Here is a 17,810-nt window from a genome sequence, read left to right on the forward strand (position 1 = left end):
ATTAAGCCACTGAAAAGGAAAGTGCACATTGCTGGTATAGGTAGTGAGTATCAATTCTTTTAAGCCTTTCTTGACCATTCTTCCATGGTTTCAGGATCCCTCTCATTCGGCTGTGGTATTGGTTTATTCATGTACCCCTCCTCTCTAGTTGGGCGTCACATTCACACTCTTGCTCTCACTCATATCTCAACCAAAAGCGAGAGCGAGATCGAGATCTCATCGAATCGAAACGCTCTCGCTCTCTGATACACGACAACCCAAGTGTATGAGCTACCCAAGCCACAAGCCACTTGAATCCAATCGTATAGTTGGTTCAACTCGGTCAATCTCAATTTTATTTAATTCAAAGGTTCTAAGATGTCCCAAACAATGGGGATACAAGCCTATTTATAGGCTAAGGCCCATGGCCTTTAAAAGAAAACTAACAAAATTAAAAAGAAAAATAAAAATTGATAAATTCCTAAAAAGTGATAAACTTGCCTAAAAGTGAATTTAAAATTGATAATTCAAAAAGAAATAAACCAAAAACAAATCCCACTAAATAATCTAAGAAAATAATAAGGAAATCTTTTCCTTAAATGAGTGGGAGTGCGTGGCAAGGCAAGCTAGGGAGGCTGGCAGACGCGCGTATGGGCGACGGTGCAGAGGCGCTCAAGAGTGAGGCTGTCAGCAAGATTGGCGTTGGGCGCTGATGGGCATGCAGCGGGCACGCGAGGGGGTGATGGTGGGTATGCAAAGGCGCGCAGGCGCTGATGGGGTGAGGCGTTAGCGGACAGGTAGGGGCGTGCATGAGCGCTGGAGCAGGCATAGGCGCGGACGTGTGCAGCAGGCGTGGCAGCGGACATTGGCGCTGGGGCAGGCATGGACACACAAGCGTGTGCGGCAGACAGGGGCGCGCATAGGCGCTGGGGCAAGTAGTGGCACGCGTAGGCACTGGCGGCAGAAGGGGCGCAGGTGGTGTACGTTGAGCGAGGGGCGTGAGTGCTGAAGGGCGTGCGCGGCTGAAGGAGTAGGCGAGCAAGCGACTGAATCGAGCTTGCGCAAGGGCGTGTGCGATGCGCGGTCTAGAGCACGTGCGTGTGCGGGCGGATGGCGCGCGCAGTTGAGGCAGCATGTGGGGGTGCAAGCATAGGTGCGCTGAGCTAAACACTGGCAGACGCGCGTGTGGGTGGCACGGCTGTCGAGCGGTAGGGGCACGCAACAAGGGCGCTGGCGCCTTCGGATGGATGTTGCGAGGTTAGAGCCCGGTAAGAGGCGCACGACAGGCTGCAAGGCACAATGGCGTGCGTTGTGTGGGGCGCATGCGTTGGGCGTGTCGTTGCACTTTAGATGTTTTGTGTTCGTGAAGGGATATGAATCCCGGAGCGGAAACAGATTTTCGTTGCTGATTTTCGGGATACAAAATTGAATTTTAAAGAAGAAAAATACAAGGGAAAAACAAACCTTTGAAGAACGATTCTTCAGTAAGTTCCCCTCGAACACCACCACCGGATCTTCCTCGCTATTTTCTTGGGTCTCGGGATCGTGCTTGTGGTAGCACCTTGATCGAAGAGAGGGAGAGTTTGAGAGAATTTTGAGAGAGAATTGTGGGAGTTCACTTTACTGTTCTGTAAAAAAAAAACAGTTCAACTCCTTCTCCAACACTTGGAGAAGAAGAAAAAGGGTGACGTGGGGTAACTCCCCACGTCACAACACCTCCCACTCCCCTGCAATTTTGCAGGGGAGTGGGAGGTGTTGACCCTTCTTGCAGGGGAGTTAATATTAATAATAATATTAATATTAATATTAATATTAATATATATATAATATATATAATAATAATTAGAAGCATATTCTAAAACATTTCTGTCGTATAACCTATAGTTTTAATGTACATCTTATGCACATTATTTTTAACCTATAGTTTTAATATGAATCTCATTCATATTAATTTTATTTGAATCTCATTCAAATAATATCTCTCATAATATATAGTTTTAATTCACAATTAACTATATATTATAATGTATCAATATACATATAATCCCTTGAACAATTCAAATTCTTCCAAAAACTTGATCCTCGTTTTATCCGTTATGAGCTAGCAAGAGGACCTAATGGACCTACAAATCCGAAGCTCCAACGATGCAAGATTAATCGGTCAAACTCATTGACCGAGTTAATCTAGATTCGTTAACTACGGGTCATTCCACTAAAGACCCGCAGTTGCACTCTTCTCACTGCAGAATGTTTTCGTGTCCATGGATATATGACCATTAATGACGAGTCAATCCTTCACGAGTGTTTGTAACTCAAGTTGGGTCAAATTACCGTTTTACCCCTGAGTTACATCTTACTCCTTAAACACCACTGCTCCTCTAATGAACAACCTGGTTATGGTCCAACCAATAACCGAAAGTCCCTCTCGGCCAATGAGAGGGTGGGGCCCCTTGTTCAAGTCCCGGAGTCAGCATTTAAGGGAACACTCATCTACTCCCCTAAAGTCAGGAAGGAGTGAATTCCATCTTGTGAAGTTATGTTCCCAACTCCCACTCGGTCTCGTTCCCAAAATGGTAGGAATGTTGAGTCGGCGACTCGGGCCACTCTCACCCATACAGATCAAAGGACGAGCCCTCACGGGCAGGAGTCCATAACTCACTCAGGATTAAGAATGAGTTGTCTGGTCATCCTAAGAAATAGCAACCTATTAGTTAACGGTGTTACATCTAAGATTGCCTATTTCGTGGTCCGGTCTTATATAAACTCATTGTATAGGATACCCCCACTCGCATGTCTCCACACGAACGACCTGGATCGAGTCGTCTGTAACCTTTACAGAGTGGGCCGTATCCATAGTGTTGCCAGGATAAGGTACCCAGCCTTATCCATATACTATAGACCCTTTAGGTTATTCACGGAACATTATTCATTCATATATCAGAGGTATATCAAATATATACCTCGTATATCAAATATATACCCCGTATATCAACTATATACCCAGTATATATGCTGTCCCGATTACATCAAAATAACCTTGGATGTTTAGTTTATTGGATTTTGGACAATGCAAAGCTATGATTCAACAACAAATTTATTGAATAAAACTTTATTAAATAGACGTTTGTTTTTACAAAATACAAACTACGAGTTTAGGGCAACACACCCAATAGTTCGGTGGAGCTATCTTCTTCTCTTGACTTGGTTCCAAGAACTTGAAGCCAATTATGATCATATCACTCTCACTTTCGATTGAGATCTGACCGAGAGCAAGAGATAGAAAGAGATCAACATTAACGATTTTTTTCGTTGATTTCGGGACTTCTCTGCAAGTTTAGAGAAATTATAAGGGATTTTTTTTTTCTTTTTCTGAATTTTTTTTACTGGGTTTTGATTTTTAGCTATTGGAAACTGCTTTAATTCTCCATTTTATGTGTTGTTGGAGCTCTGATGCCACTCTATTCTTCTTTGATATTTGTTGTTCATGTCAATCGTTAGCAGAAAGAGAGCATGAAAGTACCAATGTTATTTCTTCTCCATTCATATGGGGTACAGATCTTGTCTTCTGAGTTTAAAAAAAAAAAAAGCTTGATGAAGTATTAAAATAGATGAAATGAACCCCTGCAATTTGCAGAAAAGTAGAAATTTAACTAGAATATATTGCTAAATGCATACAATATTCGAGAAGCTTGTTGAGTTTGAAGTGTGGATATTGGACAGACAAATTAAAAAAGAGAGAGAGAGAGAGAGAAAATAAAAGTAAGGAAGGCAATGAATGGGAAGAGAAAAAAAAAAGTAGGAAAAAAACCTGAATGAAGGATGAGAAAGAAAGAGAAAGAAAGATATGGAAGATGAAGAATGGAAGGAGAGAGAAGAGAGAAAGGGATTTTTTTGGATGTTGGATTTGAAAGAGATAAGAACATTAGAAGAGTGAGAAAAGAAAAAAAAATTGAAAGCAGGGCAAATGCGTAATTTTACATAAAAGTGATGTTAGCAAAAAATTACAAAACATGAGTTTTTAAAAAAGACACATCAAAATGAGTATCAGCATGAATACCATTCCATTTTTCTAACTTTCTAAGGTAGATTTGATTGTTGCCTATAAAGCTTAGGTTTTTTTTAACCAATTGCTTACGTCACTTTTGTATGAAATTATATATTTGTCCCTCATTACTTTTTTCTTGAATTTCTCTCTCTTCTTCTTCTCTCCCATCTTTTCCCTTTTTCTCTCTTTTTCATTATCTTCCCGTCTCTCTCCCTCTCTCCTCCATTTTTTTCTCTCACTTCCTCTAATTGTTCTTCTTTTCTCCCGCAGCGAGTAGCAAAAATATTTTATGTATTTTAAAAATTGTCACCATCTTTTCAAATTTTCAAATATAGCAAAACATTTGAATTTTTATTTTCGAAATTTTTATTATTCCAATTTTACGCTTATGATATATCTGATGTATATCTGATGTACATCATACGTCAAATCTATATCTGATATATATCATACGTCAAATATATATCTGATATACATCTGATGTAACTCTGATATACTTCCGATATATATTCGATGTACCCCTAATATGTAGTATCAGATGTATCGTGATATACATTATCAGATATACCACTGATACGTATTATACGTATTATACATATAATATATATATATATTTGATGTACTTATATTTATGATGTACTAAATATATTTCCAACTGATTTACTAAATATATTTGCAACTGATATACTAAATATAAGGTATATCAGCTGTTTAAATTCTAGATTATCATTTCAATTTGTTGATTAATATACTAATATTATCAATAATGTTGATTACTATATCACTATTATTTATTCGATTTTAATATTAATTAGATACTAAATATAAGTGATATCAACTATTATAAAGTATATCAAAATTTTAACTTGTCTTTTTGGACGTGCATGGTTCACATAAACCTTTTATATAATTTTATATTTCAAAAATAAAAAATAAAAAATCTTGCATCATTGTTTTCATCTGAAAAATATATTAGATATAATAGTATGATATCAATACACATATATCATAGTTATGTTAGTAGATATAATGGGTTATATCAAAGGTATATAAGTGGTAAATTAGAATCATATTAAGTATATATCAGTGTTATATTAGTGGTAGATCATATAATGGTATAAGAAGTTATATAAGTAGATACCATAGTTATATCAGTGGTATATCATTTGTATATCAATGGTAAATTAGAGACATATCTAATACGTATCACATATATATTTATTGTATCAACGTGGTAAATCAATGGTTATCATACGTATATCAGTGGTAAGACATGTTAGAAGTTCAGTAGATATCATAGTTATATTATAAGTAAATCAATTGTATATCATTATTATATCAGTAGTATATCAGATATATACATCAGTGGTCAGATATATTGCAGATATATATTAGATATATTAAAGGGTGAATTTGTAATTTTACAAATGGACCTCTATTTTTTTTGAAAAAAAAATATTATATTGAAAAAACTAAATGTAGTTGCTATTTTGCATATTTTACTAAAAATTTTTGCCATATTTTCAAGTGCCCTCCTCTCTCTCAATATATTATAATTTAGAAAAATTTGAACAATTTGAGATATTATCTCTTTGTATAACAATTTCTTAAATAAGAACAAAAATATTCATAGAGTATTTGTAGAATTTTACGACACCAAAAAATTTTTAAAAACTGCACGGATTAGTTACAGCTTTTTTCCAACCTAAATACCCTAGTCCCCACCCTTTCCTTCCAAAAATAGGCTTTTTTTTTTTTTGTTTTTTTCTCTCTCTGATGTTTTTCTTTCCCCCTCTAAAAACCTTACGTCCTGCCTAAGTTCTCCTTACAAACCACCTAGTTTGGCCGCCACCGACACTGTCTCGATCCTCTCTACGATAGGTTGACATCGTTGGTGTAATCTCTTTCCCCAAGTAAGAGCGAGAGTGAGATCGATATCTGACCGAGCCGAGATTGACAAAGCCGATTCTGCCAGGAGCGAGCTTCAGTCGAAAAAATTATAGCTTCATGATTGGGGAAAAGGGGGAGAGAAGAACGAAAATGAGGCAAATTTTTGGTGTAGGAAAAATGAGATATATAATATATATATATATATATTTTACTTTCACATAATTGGATTAATTTTTAAATTTTAATTTCAGTTATAATTAAAATTAGAGGAGAAATTAAATGAGAGATATTACTTTCACGATAATGAGATTAGATTTTAAATTTGAATCCGAATCATATTTAAAATGATGGGTGAGATGAGATTAAAGGAGAGATATATTACTTCCGCATAATTTGATTAAATTTTAAATTTGAATTTGAAAGCGTTGCAATTTCTTTTTGTTTTTGTTTTTTTTTTTTTTGGTTTTTGTTGCAGCAAATTGCAAAAGTACGGAACATTGGGAATAAAGAGGAAAAAAAATATGGAAATTTACATTTTGGGAAGAGAGAAAGAGGAAAATTTTCATTTTGGGTGAAGAAAGAAGAGGGGAGAGGGAAAGTTTTTGAAATCTATAAAATATCTTTTTGGGAAGAGAGGAGAAGAGGATGGAAAGTTAAAATTTTCTTTTAAAAGAGAGAGAGTGATAGAAAGTTGGGAAAAACCATATACGTAAAATTTCAAAATTTCCCTCTATTTCATATGCAAATCATTTCGAAAGATTGTGAAAAGAGAGAAGAGAGAAGAAGAAGATTGGGAAGAGAGGGAAAGAATAGAGAGGAGAGAGGAGACAACGAGATGATATAAGAAAAAAATATAGAAAACTTGGATTTTGAGGAGAGATGTAAAAATCAATTCTATCCTAAAAAAAAATGGAAATTACTAAAACACAAAACTTATATTTTCTACCCACTTCGTGTCAAATTACATATTGCCCGTTCTATCTTTCATTTCACTTTTTTTTCTCTTCCATTATTATTTCTCTTTCTCATTCTTCATCTCATGACAAATTGAAAATTTTTTAATCAATTTCTTCCTGCACATACCAAAGATGAATAAAGAAACAAAAAAAAAAACAAGGATGAAATGTGAATCTTTTTCTGTTTCGATCTTGTCATATGTATCTTTCTTGGTCTCAGATGCTAGATTTTAGAGAAAGATAGATTATAACATGTCGAGGTGGAGAATTAAACTCACAATCTTTTAATTTGAGATATGTCAATTACCGCTAAACTACGATCGCTTTGAAAAATAAACTAAAAATTTAAAATAAAAAATTGAGTTGGATTTGGTCGATTTGGTTGTGCACCCAATTTTTTGGTAGTTGGGCATTTAGCCCAATTGTCCACAAAATTAAGTATTGAAAAGAAAAAAGAAAGGAGATTGTGAGTTTCGAAACTTGGAACACACGTCAGGGATAAGACTGACTGAGAGAGAATCCGTTTGTTTGTGGTGGCAAAGCGGGAGAAGCAAAGAGAGGGCAAGCGTGTTGATTGATTGACTGTATGATAGAAGATGGCTGGAAATGGAATTGGAATTGGAATTGGAATATTGGAGGGTACATCGGAGGATCTTTGGCGAGGGAGCTTTTACGGTACTTGGGGCACCCTTTTGGTTCTCCTCTTCATTTCAATTTGTCATCTCTTCTCTTCCCTTCTCTCCCGCTTCCGAACCTCGCCTCCTCTCCCACTCCTCGCTGATGCCCACGACGCCTCTCCTTCGCCTCCTCCACAGTTGCGTTTCTTTTCTCTCTCTCTCTCTCTCTCTCTTGTCATTTTTCACTTTTTCTTCATGATTCTTGCTTTTACTCTGCCAATTTGTACTTTCACTCACTGGGTACGTTTTGTTGAGAATCTTACAATCGATGCTTGCCATGAGATTGGAAAAAGAAGGTCTTTGCTCGGAAATTGACCGGAATTCTTTTAGTTGTTACTGCTTCTGAAGGGTAATTGAGGAGCGAGCTGCAATAGGAAACTCTTTTCCTCTCTCCTATTCAAAACTCAGGACTGAGGTAGATATCAGCTGCTTAAATCAGACAAGGAAGGAGGTCTGGATTCCCTTGACTCTTCATCCTGGAAGTTTTATTAGAAAGTACAAAATCTCTCTCCCTACAGCTTGCCTTGCATGGAACAAAAACAAATGCCCATAAAAGGTTAAGTTCTTATGGGAATTGAGTCACCGGTGCTTAAACACGATCATCTTCCTAGGATGGTGCCCATTATGTGAAAAAGCATCACAATCTCTAAGTAATTTGTTTTATCACTTGCACTCATGCTAAGCTCTTTTGGGACCACATTTTACACACCTTCAATTGGTCTGTAGTGCTTCCAGGGGATCCTTTCACCCTTATAGCTATGGTTCTAACTGGACACCCATTTAAGAAAGGAAAGAAAACCTTATGGATCAACATCATCAAAGCTTTCTTTTGGTCAACATGGACAATGAGGAATGGCCGCATTTTTTAAGATAAGGGACAAGCTTCGATAGCTTCTTAGACACCCTTTTCTTTTTCGCTTTATCTTGGTGTAAATTATCACACCTTTCCATAGTTATCATATATTTTCCCTCCATTCCCCATGATAAGGTTGATTGTAATTTCATTTTTCTTAATAAAAAAAAAGGAAAAAACCAGAAAACGAAAAAGCTTTCATTTCACTTATTGAATTTGTAAATGAAAACATGTTCTTATGATGTGAAGTATGTCGACTATGTTTGAATATTATGGATTTGAGATATTATCATTACATCACCTTCGTTTTGCTAGCAGTTAAGTGATTTTGAAGATCATCTTATTTGTGCAGAATTACGGAGGCTATATCAGATACAGATTTGAAGTCTTTATTGGATAACTTGGATGGAAAGCTCAATGAGAATGAGAAATGGGAAAGTGTAGTAGAAAAAAGTAATAATCTTCTTTCATACAGTGCTAAATGCTGCAAGCCTAAGGTTCTCATCCCCTATGTCCTTATGTTCATGTGTGGAATGAGATTTTGATCTTTTTATGAACTACTTTTATTATTCTATTTGTAAAATCTGGGAGTTCTTTGCTTATTTGCTTTGTGAAGTTAATGATTTTCTGAGATCGGGTTGGTCAAATATTGATCTTGTTGCAGGATGGTCCCTTGAAATACTTGAGTGTGACAATATTTGAAAATTGCTGTCCTAAATTGTTGAGAGACTTCTACATGGACAGTGATTTTAGAAAACAGTGGGACAATACCATACTTATGCACGAGCAGCTACAAGTGGATGAAATCAGTGGAATTGAAGTCGGTCGCACCTTAAAAAAGTTTCCTTTATTGATGCCCAGGGAGTATATTCTATCATGGAGATTGTGGGAGGGGAAAGATGAAACGTTTTACTGCTTTACCAAGGTACTGATTTTAATACTTTGCCTGCAACACACACACTAACGCACATGCACATAACAAGAAAGTATGTATTTATTCCATTGATATTGTTTTGATGATTCTCATTTCTCAAAGACTCAAACAAGCACAGCTCACTATATTGAGGTTCATATCCAAGAGGATTGCATTGTATTACGAATCTCTCTATCACTTGGCTTCTGGTTTCCAAAGATTTATATATATATATATTTTTATAAGAAACAGAAACTTTGTATAGAAAGAACCCTGTACATATATATTTTTTTTATAAGAAACATAAACTTTGTATAGAAAGAACCGTGTAAAGCCTAAAGGCTGGGGGTGAGAAAGCCCCCACCTTAGTGTAGAGCTGCTTTCCAGTCACGAATGAGCATGGCAAGACTGTAGTTACGAAAAGAATTCCTGAAGTTTAAACACCAAGAAGACACTAGAATTTGTTCAACATTACAGAAAGAATCAAGAGACATATGTCTATTATTCAGGATTTGATTGTTCCTTTCCTTCCAAATGCTCCACATCAAAACTCTTACTGCACAGCCCCAGAGAATTTTAGCTTTACCTCTGAACATCCCACCCCGTAAAGCCTAAGGGTCCATTCTTCTGCAGAACTGGGCATGCAGCTATGAAGGTCGAACACATTAAACAAGAAGGACCAAGAAAGAGAGATGATTTTACAATGTAATAAGATGTGGTATAGACTTCCAGGTGCCCGAAAACAAAAGCAGCACGTTGAGGGCGAAATACCCCAGGTGGGAAGCTTTTTTTTGCAGAACCTCGTAGGTGTTTAGGCTTTTGAGGGCTAAACTACCCAAAAAAAAACTTTGATTTTCTTTGGGCAGGAAAACTTCCAAATCAACGTAATCAAGGAATCTTTAATCTTGAGAGAGTGAGTAGTTAATCACATGAAAACAGACTTGGTGGAGAAAGTCTGTGAATTATCTCGAGTCCATAAGATATTGTCCTCACCCCTGCCCCTTCTGAAACCCAAGTTCCAATCTCCAAGCTCATCAACCCAGCAATCTGCCACTGAAGCCTCCTGCTTAGTTGAAATTTGATATAGCTCCGAATAAAGAAAGCACAGAGGGGTGTCGGACAGCCGCGCATTTTTCCAGAAGCTAATTCTATGTCCATCATTTGCCTTAAAACGAACGAAGTTAAGGAAAGAAGGGCTATATTTGGCAATTTCAACCCAAGGCCTCCCATTTACCTTTCCTTTTGGGGGAAGGGTAACCCACCCATAGAGCTCCTCACCATAAATGCTAGCAATGATGCACCTCCAAAGAGCATGCTTTTCGGTCGAGAACCTCCACAACCATTTATAAAGAAGGGTAGCATTTGTTGTCTGAAGCAGCCGAGCCCTAAACCACCATAAGCCTTTGGCAAAGAGGTAACATACCCAAGTTCCTTCTCTGGTTCAAAGAAGCATCCAGCAGCCCTATATCTTCTTGCTTATCAATTTGATCAAGCTCTTGCTGAAGGGAACCTTTCTCCCTGCCTATAAGACCAAAAACCTCTCTGTTTCATCTTTGCATAATCTGTTTTATGCTTCTAAGCCTGTCCATGAAGGCAAAACCGGACCAGCCCAAGGGTCGAAGAGCTTCCCACCAATCCTTGAAATTCATCAAAAAGGAGGGATGATCAAGCCACATATTCTCAAATTTGAAAGGAGTTGGCCCTCATTTCTGAGCTCCGAAGCTTAGAGCAAGGGGAAAATGGTCTGAAGTAGTACGAGAAAGTCTTGTTAAAGACACATCTTGGTAAGCCAAGGACTAGGCTTGAGAAATGAGGAACCTATCCGTTCTAGTTGCCAGAGTTGTCTCTACCGCTAGAGCACGTAAACAACCCGTTCTTCATAGGAATGTCAACCAGATTCAGATTGTTGATTAGAGAGTTAAAGGACCGCATACTTTTAGTAACTCTGCCACCCCTCGACTTCTCGTGCTAGAAATCCTCCCTGCCCATAGGAGAGGTTGGGCTGTGAACCCCTGTAATCCAGCCTTTGTAAATGTTATTAAAGCAACAGTAAAGGGATGCTGGGAGGCAAATTCTGGATAAGGTGCTCATTGCCAATGAGGCAATTGAGGACTAGAGGAAAATAAAGCAGGAAGGTATCATTTTTAAGCTACACTTTGAAAAAGCTTATGATTATGTCAACTGGAGCTTTCTGGATAAAGTGTTAGGGAAGAATGGTTTTGGCTCTGAGTGGAGATCTTGGATTTGGAACTATTTACGGTCGGTCAACTTTTTTGTCCTGCTTAATGGGAGACCTAGGGGAAAGATTCAAGCCACAAGGGTCTGAGCCAAGGAGACCCTCTATCCCCGTTTCTCTTCATCCTCGTGGTGGATATTTTGAGCAAATTGGTCTCTTCAGGTGTGGATAAGGGGTTTTGTTGTGGGAAGAGATAGGACAAGTCTCTTCCATCTTCAGTTTGCTGATGATACTTTCCTATTCTGTGCGGGGAAGGAAGCCTCCTTTAGTAACTTGAACATCCTGTTGTCGTGTTTTGAGTCTATCTCGGGGCTCAAGATTAATAGAGGCAAGAGTTCGGCGATTCCTTTAAGCTTCTACATTGTGGGCTTCCTCGGTCCGGTACGAAGTGAGTGTTTTCCTGACATCATATTTGGGTCTTCTTTTGGGGCATAATCCTAAGACCCTTCCCTTCTAGGCCTCAGTGTTGGAGAAGATTTAGAAGCGTCTGTCCCTGTGGAAAAAAAGCTTTTTTTTCTAAAGGAGGGAGATTAATGTTTATTCAAGCAACTTTAATTGGGTTTCCGACATACTACTTCTCTGTTCTAAAGCCCTTGTGGTTGTTTGTAAGTGTTTGGAAGAATAATGAGAGATTTCTTGTGGAGGTGGTGGACAAGGGGGTGGAATTCACTTAGTTAATTGGGGGGTGGTTTCCAAGCTGTGAGAGGCTGGAGGTTTGGGCATTGGGAACTTGAGACGTAGAAATGATGCGCTTTTGGCTAAATGGTTGTGGCGGTTCTTCCAAGAGTCTAGTGCTTTGTGATGGAGGATTATGGTGAGCAAGTATTGGCCGCACCCTTTTGATTGGGTCTTAGACGGAGGGCTTAAGGTTTGCGCTAATAACCCCTAGAACACTATTTCCTCCGGTTTTCTTTTCTTCTCCCAATTTTTGTCTTGTGTGGTTGGCGATGGTCGTGACATCTATTTCTAGGAGGACCTTTTGGTGGGGGAAGGCCTCTTTGTTCTTTATTTCCTCGTCTTCTTCTCTTATTGGATAGGAGGTTGCATTCATGTGCTAGATTTTAGGGGGGAAGGGTTGTCTATTTCCTTAGGCCTCTGTCGGTCTTTGACTGACAAAGAGTCTCGGGAAGCGGCTGAGTTGTTCCATCAGCTCTTTTCTTTCGTGATAGGAAGGATTTTTGTGCCTGGTCCCTTAGTCCGTCCAAGGGTTTCTCTTGTAGTTCCTTTCTTAAGCTTTTGTGTTCCACTATTCTTCCCCCGCTACCTCAGTGTTTGCCTCACTTTGGAAAGTGAAAATTTCGAAGAAGATCAAGTTTTTCGTGTGGCATGTCTTACTTGGAAAAGTCAACACCCTGGATCATATTCAGAAGCGGCCTTCTTCCTGTTTGGGGCCGCAATGACGTGTTCTTTGCAAGTAGGATTCAGAATATCTTGATCACATCTTATGACATTGTCAGTTTTCCAAGGATATTTGGGGCCGGTTCTTTGAGATTTTTGCGATGACTTGGGTTCATCAAAGAGATTGGGGGGCTATGATGGAGGAAGTGCTTTTGTTTCCCTTTTTTTAGAGAGAGAGGGAGTTTTTTGTGGCAGGGTTGTTTCTTTGCGATTTTGCGGGGATTTGGTTGGAGAGAAAAAACAGAATATTTAGGGGTGGAGAGAGATAGGGAGTCTATTTGGGATCTCATTAGGTTTAATGTCTCTTTTTGGGGATCTGTTTCGAATTTGTTTTGTAATCATTAGTTAGGTTTTATTCTTTTGGATTGGAAGCCCTTTCTTTAGGTAGGGCTCCTCCTTCTAGGCTTTTGTTTTTGTATGCCCTTGTCTATGTGTTTCTGTTTTCATTTGTCTGAATGAAAAGTTCGGTTTCTTGTAAATAAAAACTAACTATTATTAATAGTGGGGTAACAGAGGATATTTAGAGAAGTAGATTAGAAAAATAATGGAATTTAGGTTAGAAACAAGATGGACATGTGAGAAATAAGCAAATGAAAAAATTATTTACATACGATAAAGGACAAAGAATTAATAAGGAATTGAATAAAAAATAATAATAAAACAAAAAAATAAAATAAAAATAAAATTGATTAAGTGAGCTGGCCCTCAATGATGCACCAACACTTACATTATGAGTGCTTTTTTTTTTAAACTAAATATAATCAAGGACAAATTTACGAGGAAGAAAAGTGACAACCCCCATTCAAAGCCAAGGAGATTTTGAAGTCTTCCTAATTGGCTTCTATATTAGAAAAGGAAAATAAGAATCCCTCCCAATTTTCAATTCGCTTAGTCTATATTAGGATTTGAGAATAAAGGAAGATGTTCAAAATTGACACCAAATTTCGTAATTAATGTCTTTTTCCTCTCGGAAGTTTGCAAAAACTAGGAGATTGTGAATCTTGTATTGGTATTTCTGGATTCAATGTCTAATTGTTTCAAGCTACTTTTTGTCACTACTTAGTTTATTTCCTTGGGAATGACTTTTGGCAGGAATGCGAACATCCTTCGGCACCACAACAAAAGAAGTATGTCCGAGTGACGTTTTTCAGATCTGGTTGGCGAATCAGGAGAGGCAAGTGGCTACCATTTTTCTTGTTGCTTTTTTATGGTCAATCGTTTTTTATTTCACCTATGAACATTGCATATTCTATCAAAGAAACTCCAAATCCAATTGCATATTGTTAATTACTCAAAAGGTCATCAGAAATGAGGTATAGATTATGTTTGAAAAAAGTTCTGTTCCTAATTTGTTATGCTGTCTTGGAGGTTATAAATGGTTAAGTAACGTTTCTTTTCTCGATAGGGCTTTATTTGAAAATATTAGGGCAAACTATCTTTTAGTCCCCTTTTGCTTACTTCTCAAGAAAGTTTCTATTTGCTCCCAACATTTCTTTCTACTGTCAAGGAAAGGTGATTGGATATATATATATATATATATATATATTTTTATTAATCTTTTAACATTAATTGTGTTAACATTGACATTTGCAGCAATTGATTTTATATTTTCCTTATTGCTCACATGGAAATTTTTTTAATTAAGTCAATTTTGTTAATTTACTAAAGACTGAAAAAGAATTTAAACAAAAATTAAACACTCAAATAACACAAGCTTATAAAATCTCCTCTTCTCTACAGCAAGAAAGCATGAGAGCTTTTGTCGGAAATGTGTTTGTAAATTGTAATGATAAGAAAGTAGTGGGTTTGATTAATGAGGAAGACAGAAATGGTTTTGCCTTGGTTTCTTTCCTTTGTTTCCGTTGGAAGTTCTTGTGATGGATATAGGTCAGGTCTAAACCTTTCGTTTCTCTGTGCTAATATTATATATTTAATAAAATAAAATCAGTCAGTTTTTCGTTATCTTATCTTACCCGAAGAAGTGCTGTAAACTATTTTTTAGAATTCAAAGACTAAAACATCACTTTTTGAAATGTGAAATCATATTGAAGCTTTCTTGAGGACTCATGAATAATGGGGAATTTGCAAAATGTAATTATAAGCTAAGCTAGCTATTCGTGTACATTGTACAAGATTTTTTTTCTGTACTCGAGTGCTCAACTACTTATCCTAATGGTTTCCGAAAATTTTAATTGCAGTATCCGGCAGAAATGCATGTGAGATCAGTATGCTGCACCAAGAAGATGCTGGTTTGAATGTGGAGATGGCAAAACTTGCATTTGCAAAGGGCATCTGGAGCTTTGTATGTAAAATGGATAAAGCTTTACGCAACTACGCTCTAACCGATAAACCTCTGTCAAGTTCACTTGTCACTGCAGTTACTCTGATTAAGAAGGTTAATGTTACAGTTTGGTCTTGTTTATTTTGCTGATTTATCAAAGTGTATGTACTTAACTGTTTTGTTAGTTTGCATAGTATGACGGACATTTTTTGGTACATACAGGTTCCAGATGGAATTGAGGACATGAATGGCATGATCTCTAAAGCAGTAAACACTGTAAGAACCGAGTCCGAGTTTGAGGCCGAGTCCTGTGGACAAAATTCTTTGGGGGGGAGAAAATTCTCGAAGGCATCGAAAAAACAGGTGGCGAAAGGTTTGCTTCTACTTGGTGGTGCGATCTGCCTATCGCGGGGTCACTCTAGTCTCGGTGCCAAAGTTGTGATGGCATATATTCTTACAAAGCTAAGTAAGCGAGCAAATGCACCAAGAGGTGAAATAGAGAGCCGTAATTGTATAACATAGTTTAGGCTATGATTTTAATTTTCTTTCAAAGAAATTACCAGTGGAAAATTTGCTGTACAGAGTAGGGACTGTTTAATTTTTGTTATACATCATATGCTTAATTTGTCATTAAAGGTTAAAAGTGATCTATTATCTCTATGGTCACTTGGTTTAGAATCTTCTTTTCAACATTCGTGAAACTAACCTCATAGACTCAGTTTTATCTTTATATTATACAAATCTGGTTTTGTTTAATTTTGTGCTAAGATTGGCTAGAGAAATGAGTTTAAGAAATTTGTAACTAATACTTTAAGAATATTATTGATTCAAATTGTTTGGAATATGAAATTGTAAGGTCATATAAGTTCAAATTCCTTTTCTCATGTTATCGAACATAAAAAATAAAAGATATCGTCAAAGCGAGCATAATTCAGCGGTAATTGGTATGTATTTCCAGTCAAGAGGTTGTGAGTTCGACTTTCATCTCACATGTTGTACTAAAAAAAAATGTATTTCTAAGATGTATTTCTAAGAATCATTCTATATGACACAATACAATTTTTCAAGTGAGGGTGGTGTAATTAGGTCAACCTTGGGCAATTCTTCCTTGGCCCAACAAAGAAACGGATCAAATTTCTGTTCTCTCACCATGATCGAGCGAGAACCGACAGCTATCTACAAGAAAGGCTCCACCAAGAAGGGTTCAAGAAATCAATTTGGGGCCAAGAATTCATCAAGAACAGTGTCAACCCCTCCAAGAACTCAACCACAACCTTCTATTTCAGCAGCACCATGGTATTCTAATTGATTCTTCAAACGATGATGAAGGCTACTAGCTGGAATTTGAAGGCGACAGGCGTGGGTTGCAGACCAATCTGAATAGGCAGCAAGACACGGGTAATTTCAAGATGAAGATTGACCTCCAAGTTTCAGTGGGAGGATGGAAATGGAAGGATTCATGGATTGGATTCGTAATGTAGAATTTTTTTTTTGGTATATGAACACTCTGAAGCACAAAAAAGTGCGTTTGGTGGCCTTGAAACTCAAGGTGGCGCATCTGTTTGGTGGGATCAACTTGAGGTTAATTGACAGCGGTATGGTAAGTGCCCCATTTGCAATTGGAAATAATGAAAAAGTTGATTCGAGAACGATTCCTTCCAGTTAATTTTATACAATCAATATCAAAATTGTCGTCAAGGTACGCGCTTGATTGTTGATTATACGGAAGAATCCCACAGATTAGGCACTAGGACAAATCTTGGTGAAAACCAACACTATTTGGTTGCTCGGTATATTGAAGGTTTGCTCTGACATTAAGGAGCAGATTACCCTCCAACCAATTGGGTATCTTAATGAGACCATTGAAGAGCAAATAAACAATTGGTATAAGAAGCAATATTCACGCCAAACCACTTGGGATCAAGGAGGAACATAAAAGAAGAACTTGATCGAAATCCTTTGAATGTCAGCACTTCTATTGCTACTAAGGACAAACAAATGGACACAGATACCATGAAAGACACTAAGGCCTTAGACACCTTTGTGGGTAAGCATCCTGCTAATGCTTATACTCTGACCTACTTTGTACAAGTGTTTTCGTTGCGGTCAAACAAGGCATTTCTTCAATGAATGCCCCCAACGAAAAGGCATTACTTTTGTTGAAGATGAGGTCCAACAAGATGACAGTGAGGAGGATGAGCAAGATTACGGTGAGGAAGTTGATTATACGGCTCTTGATGAAGGTGATCTTGTTGCATGTGTGTAGTCCAACGACTTCTCCTAACCTCAAAAACCGATATGGTTTATCAAAGGCATGATTTGTTCAAAACATGGTGCACTATCAATGGCAAGATTTGCAACATCATTATTGATAGTGGAAACACTTAAAACATTGTTTCAAGTAAGTTGGTTACAGCTTTAAAATTACCTTTATCCCCTCATCCGGCTCCCTATAAGCTTTCTTGGATCAAGAAAGGGGGTGAAGCTCAAGTGACACATACTTGCATTGTTACCCTATCTATTAGAGCTAGCTACAAAGATCAAATCGTATGTGATGTTATTGACATGGACGTTTGTCATAT

General features: G+C 37.5%; 1 protein-coding gene across 1 annotated transcript; it reads left to right on the forward strand.

The window, feature by feature from the left end:
* Positions 1 to 7,333: 7,333 nt before the first annotated feature.
* LOC111017817 (uncharacterized) lies at positions 7,334 to 15,906 on the forward strand. Its single transcript, XM_022293694.2, has 6 exons — positions 7,334 to 7,684; positions 8,753 to 8,897; positions 9,065 to 9,325; positions 14,040 to 14,121; positions 15,146 to 15,342; positions 15,451 to 15,906. Exons 1-6 carry the CDS (start codon positions 7,467 to 7,469, stop codon positions 15,748 to 15,750), a joined length of 1,203 nt encoding a protein of 400 aa, XP_022149386.1. The 5' UTR covers positions 7,334 to 7,466; the 3' UTR covers positions 15,751 to 15,906.
* Positions 15,907 to 17,810: the final 1,904 nt, after the last annotated feature.

The sequence above is a fragment of the Momordica charantia genome (assembly GCF_013281855.1).
Source record: "Momordica charantia cultivar OHB3-1 chromosome 1 unlocalized genomic scaffold, Mcharantia_2.0 BLBB01000001.1, whole genome shotgun sequence".
NCBI lineage: Eukaryota > Viridiplantae > Streptophyta > Magnoliopsida > Cucurbitales > Cucurbitaceae > Momordica > Momordica charantia.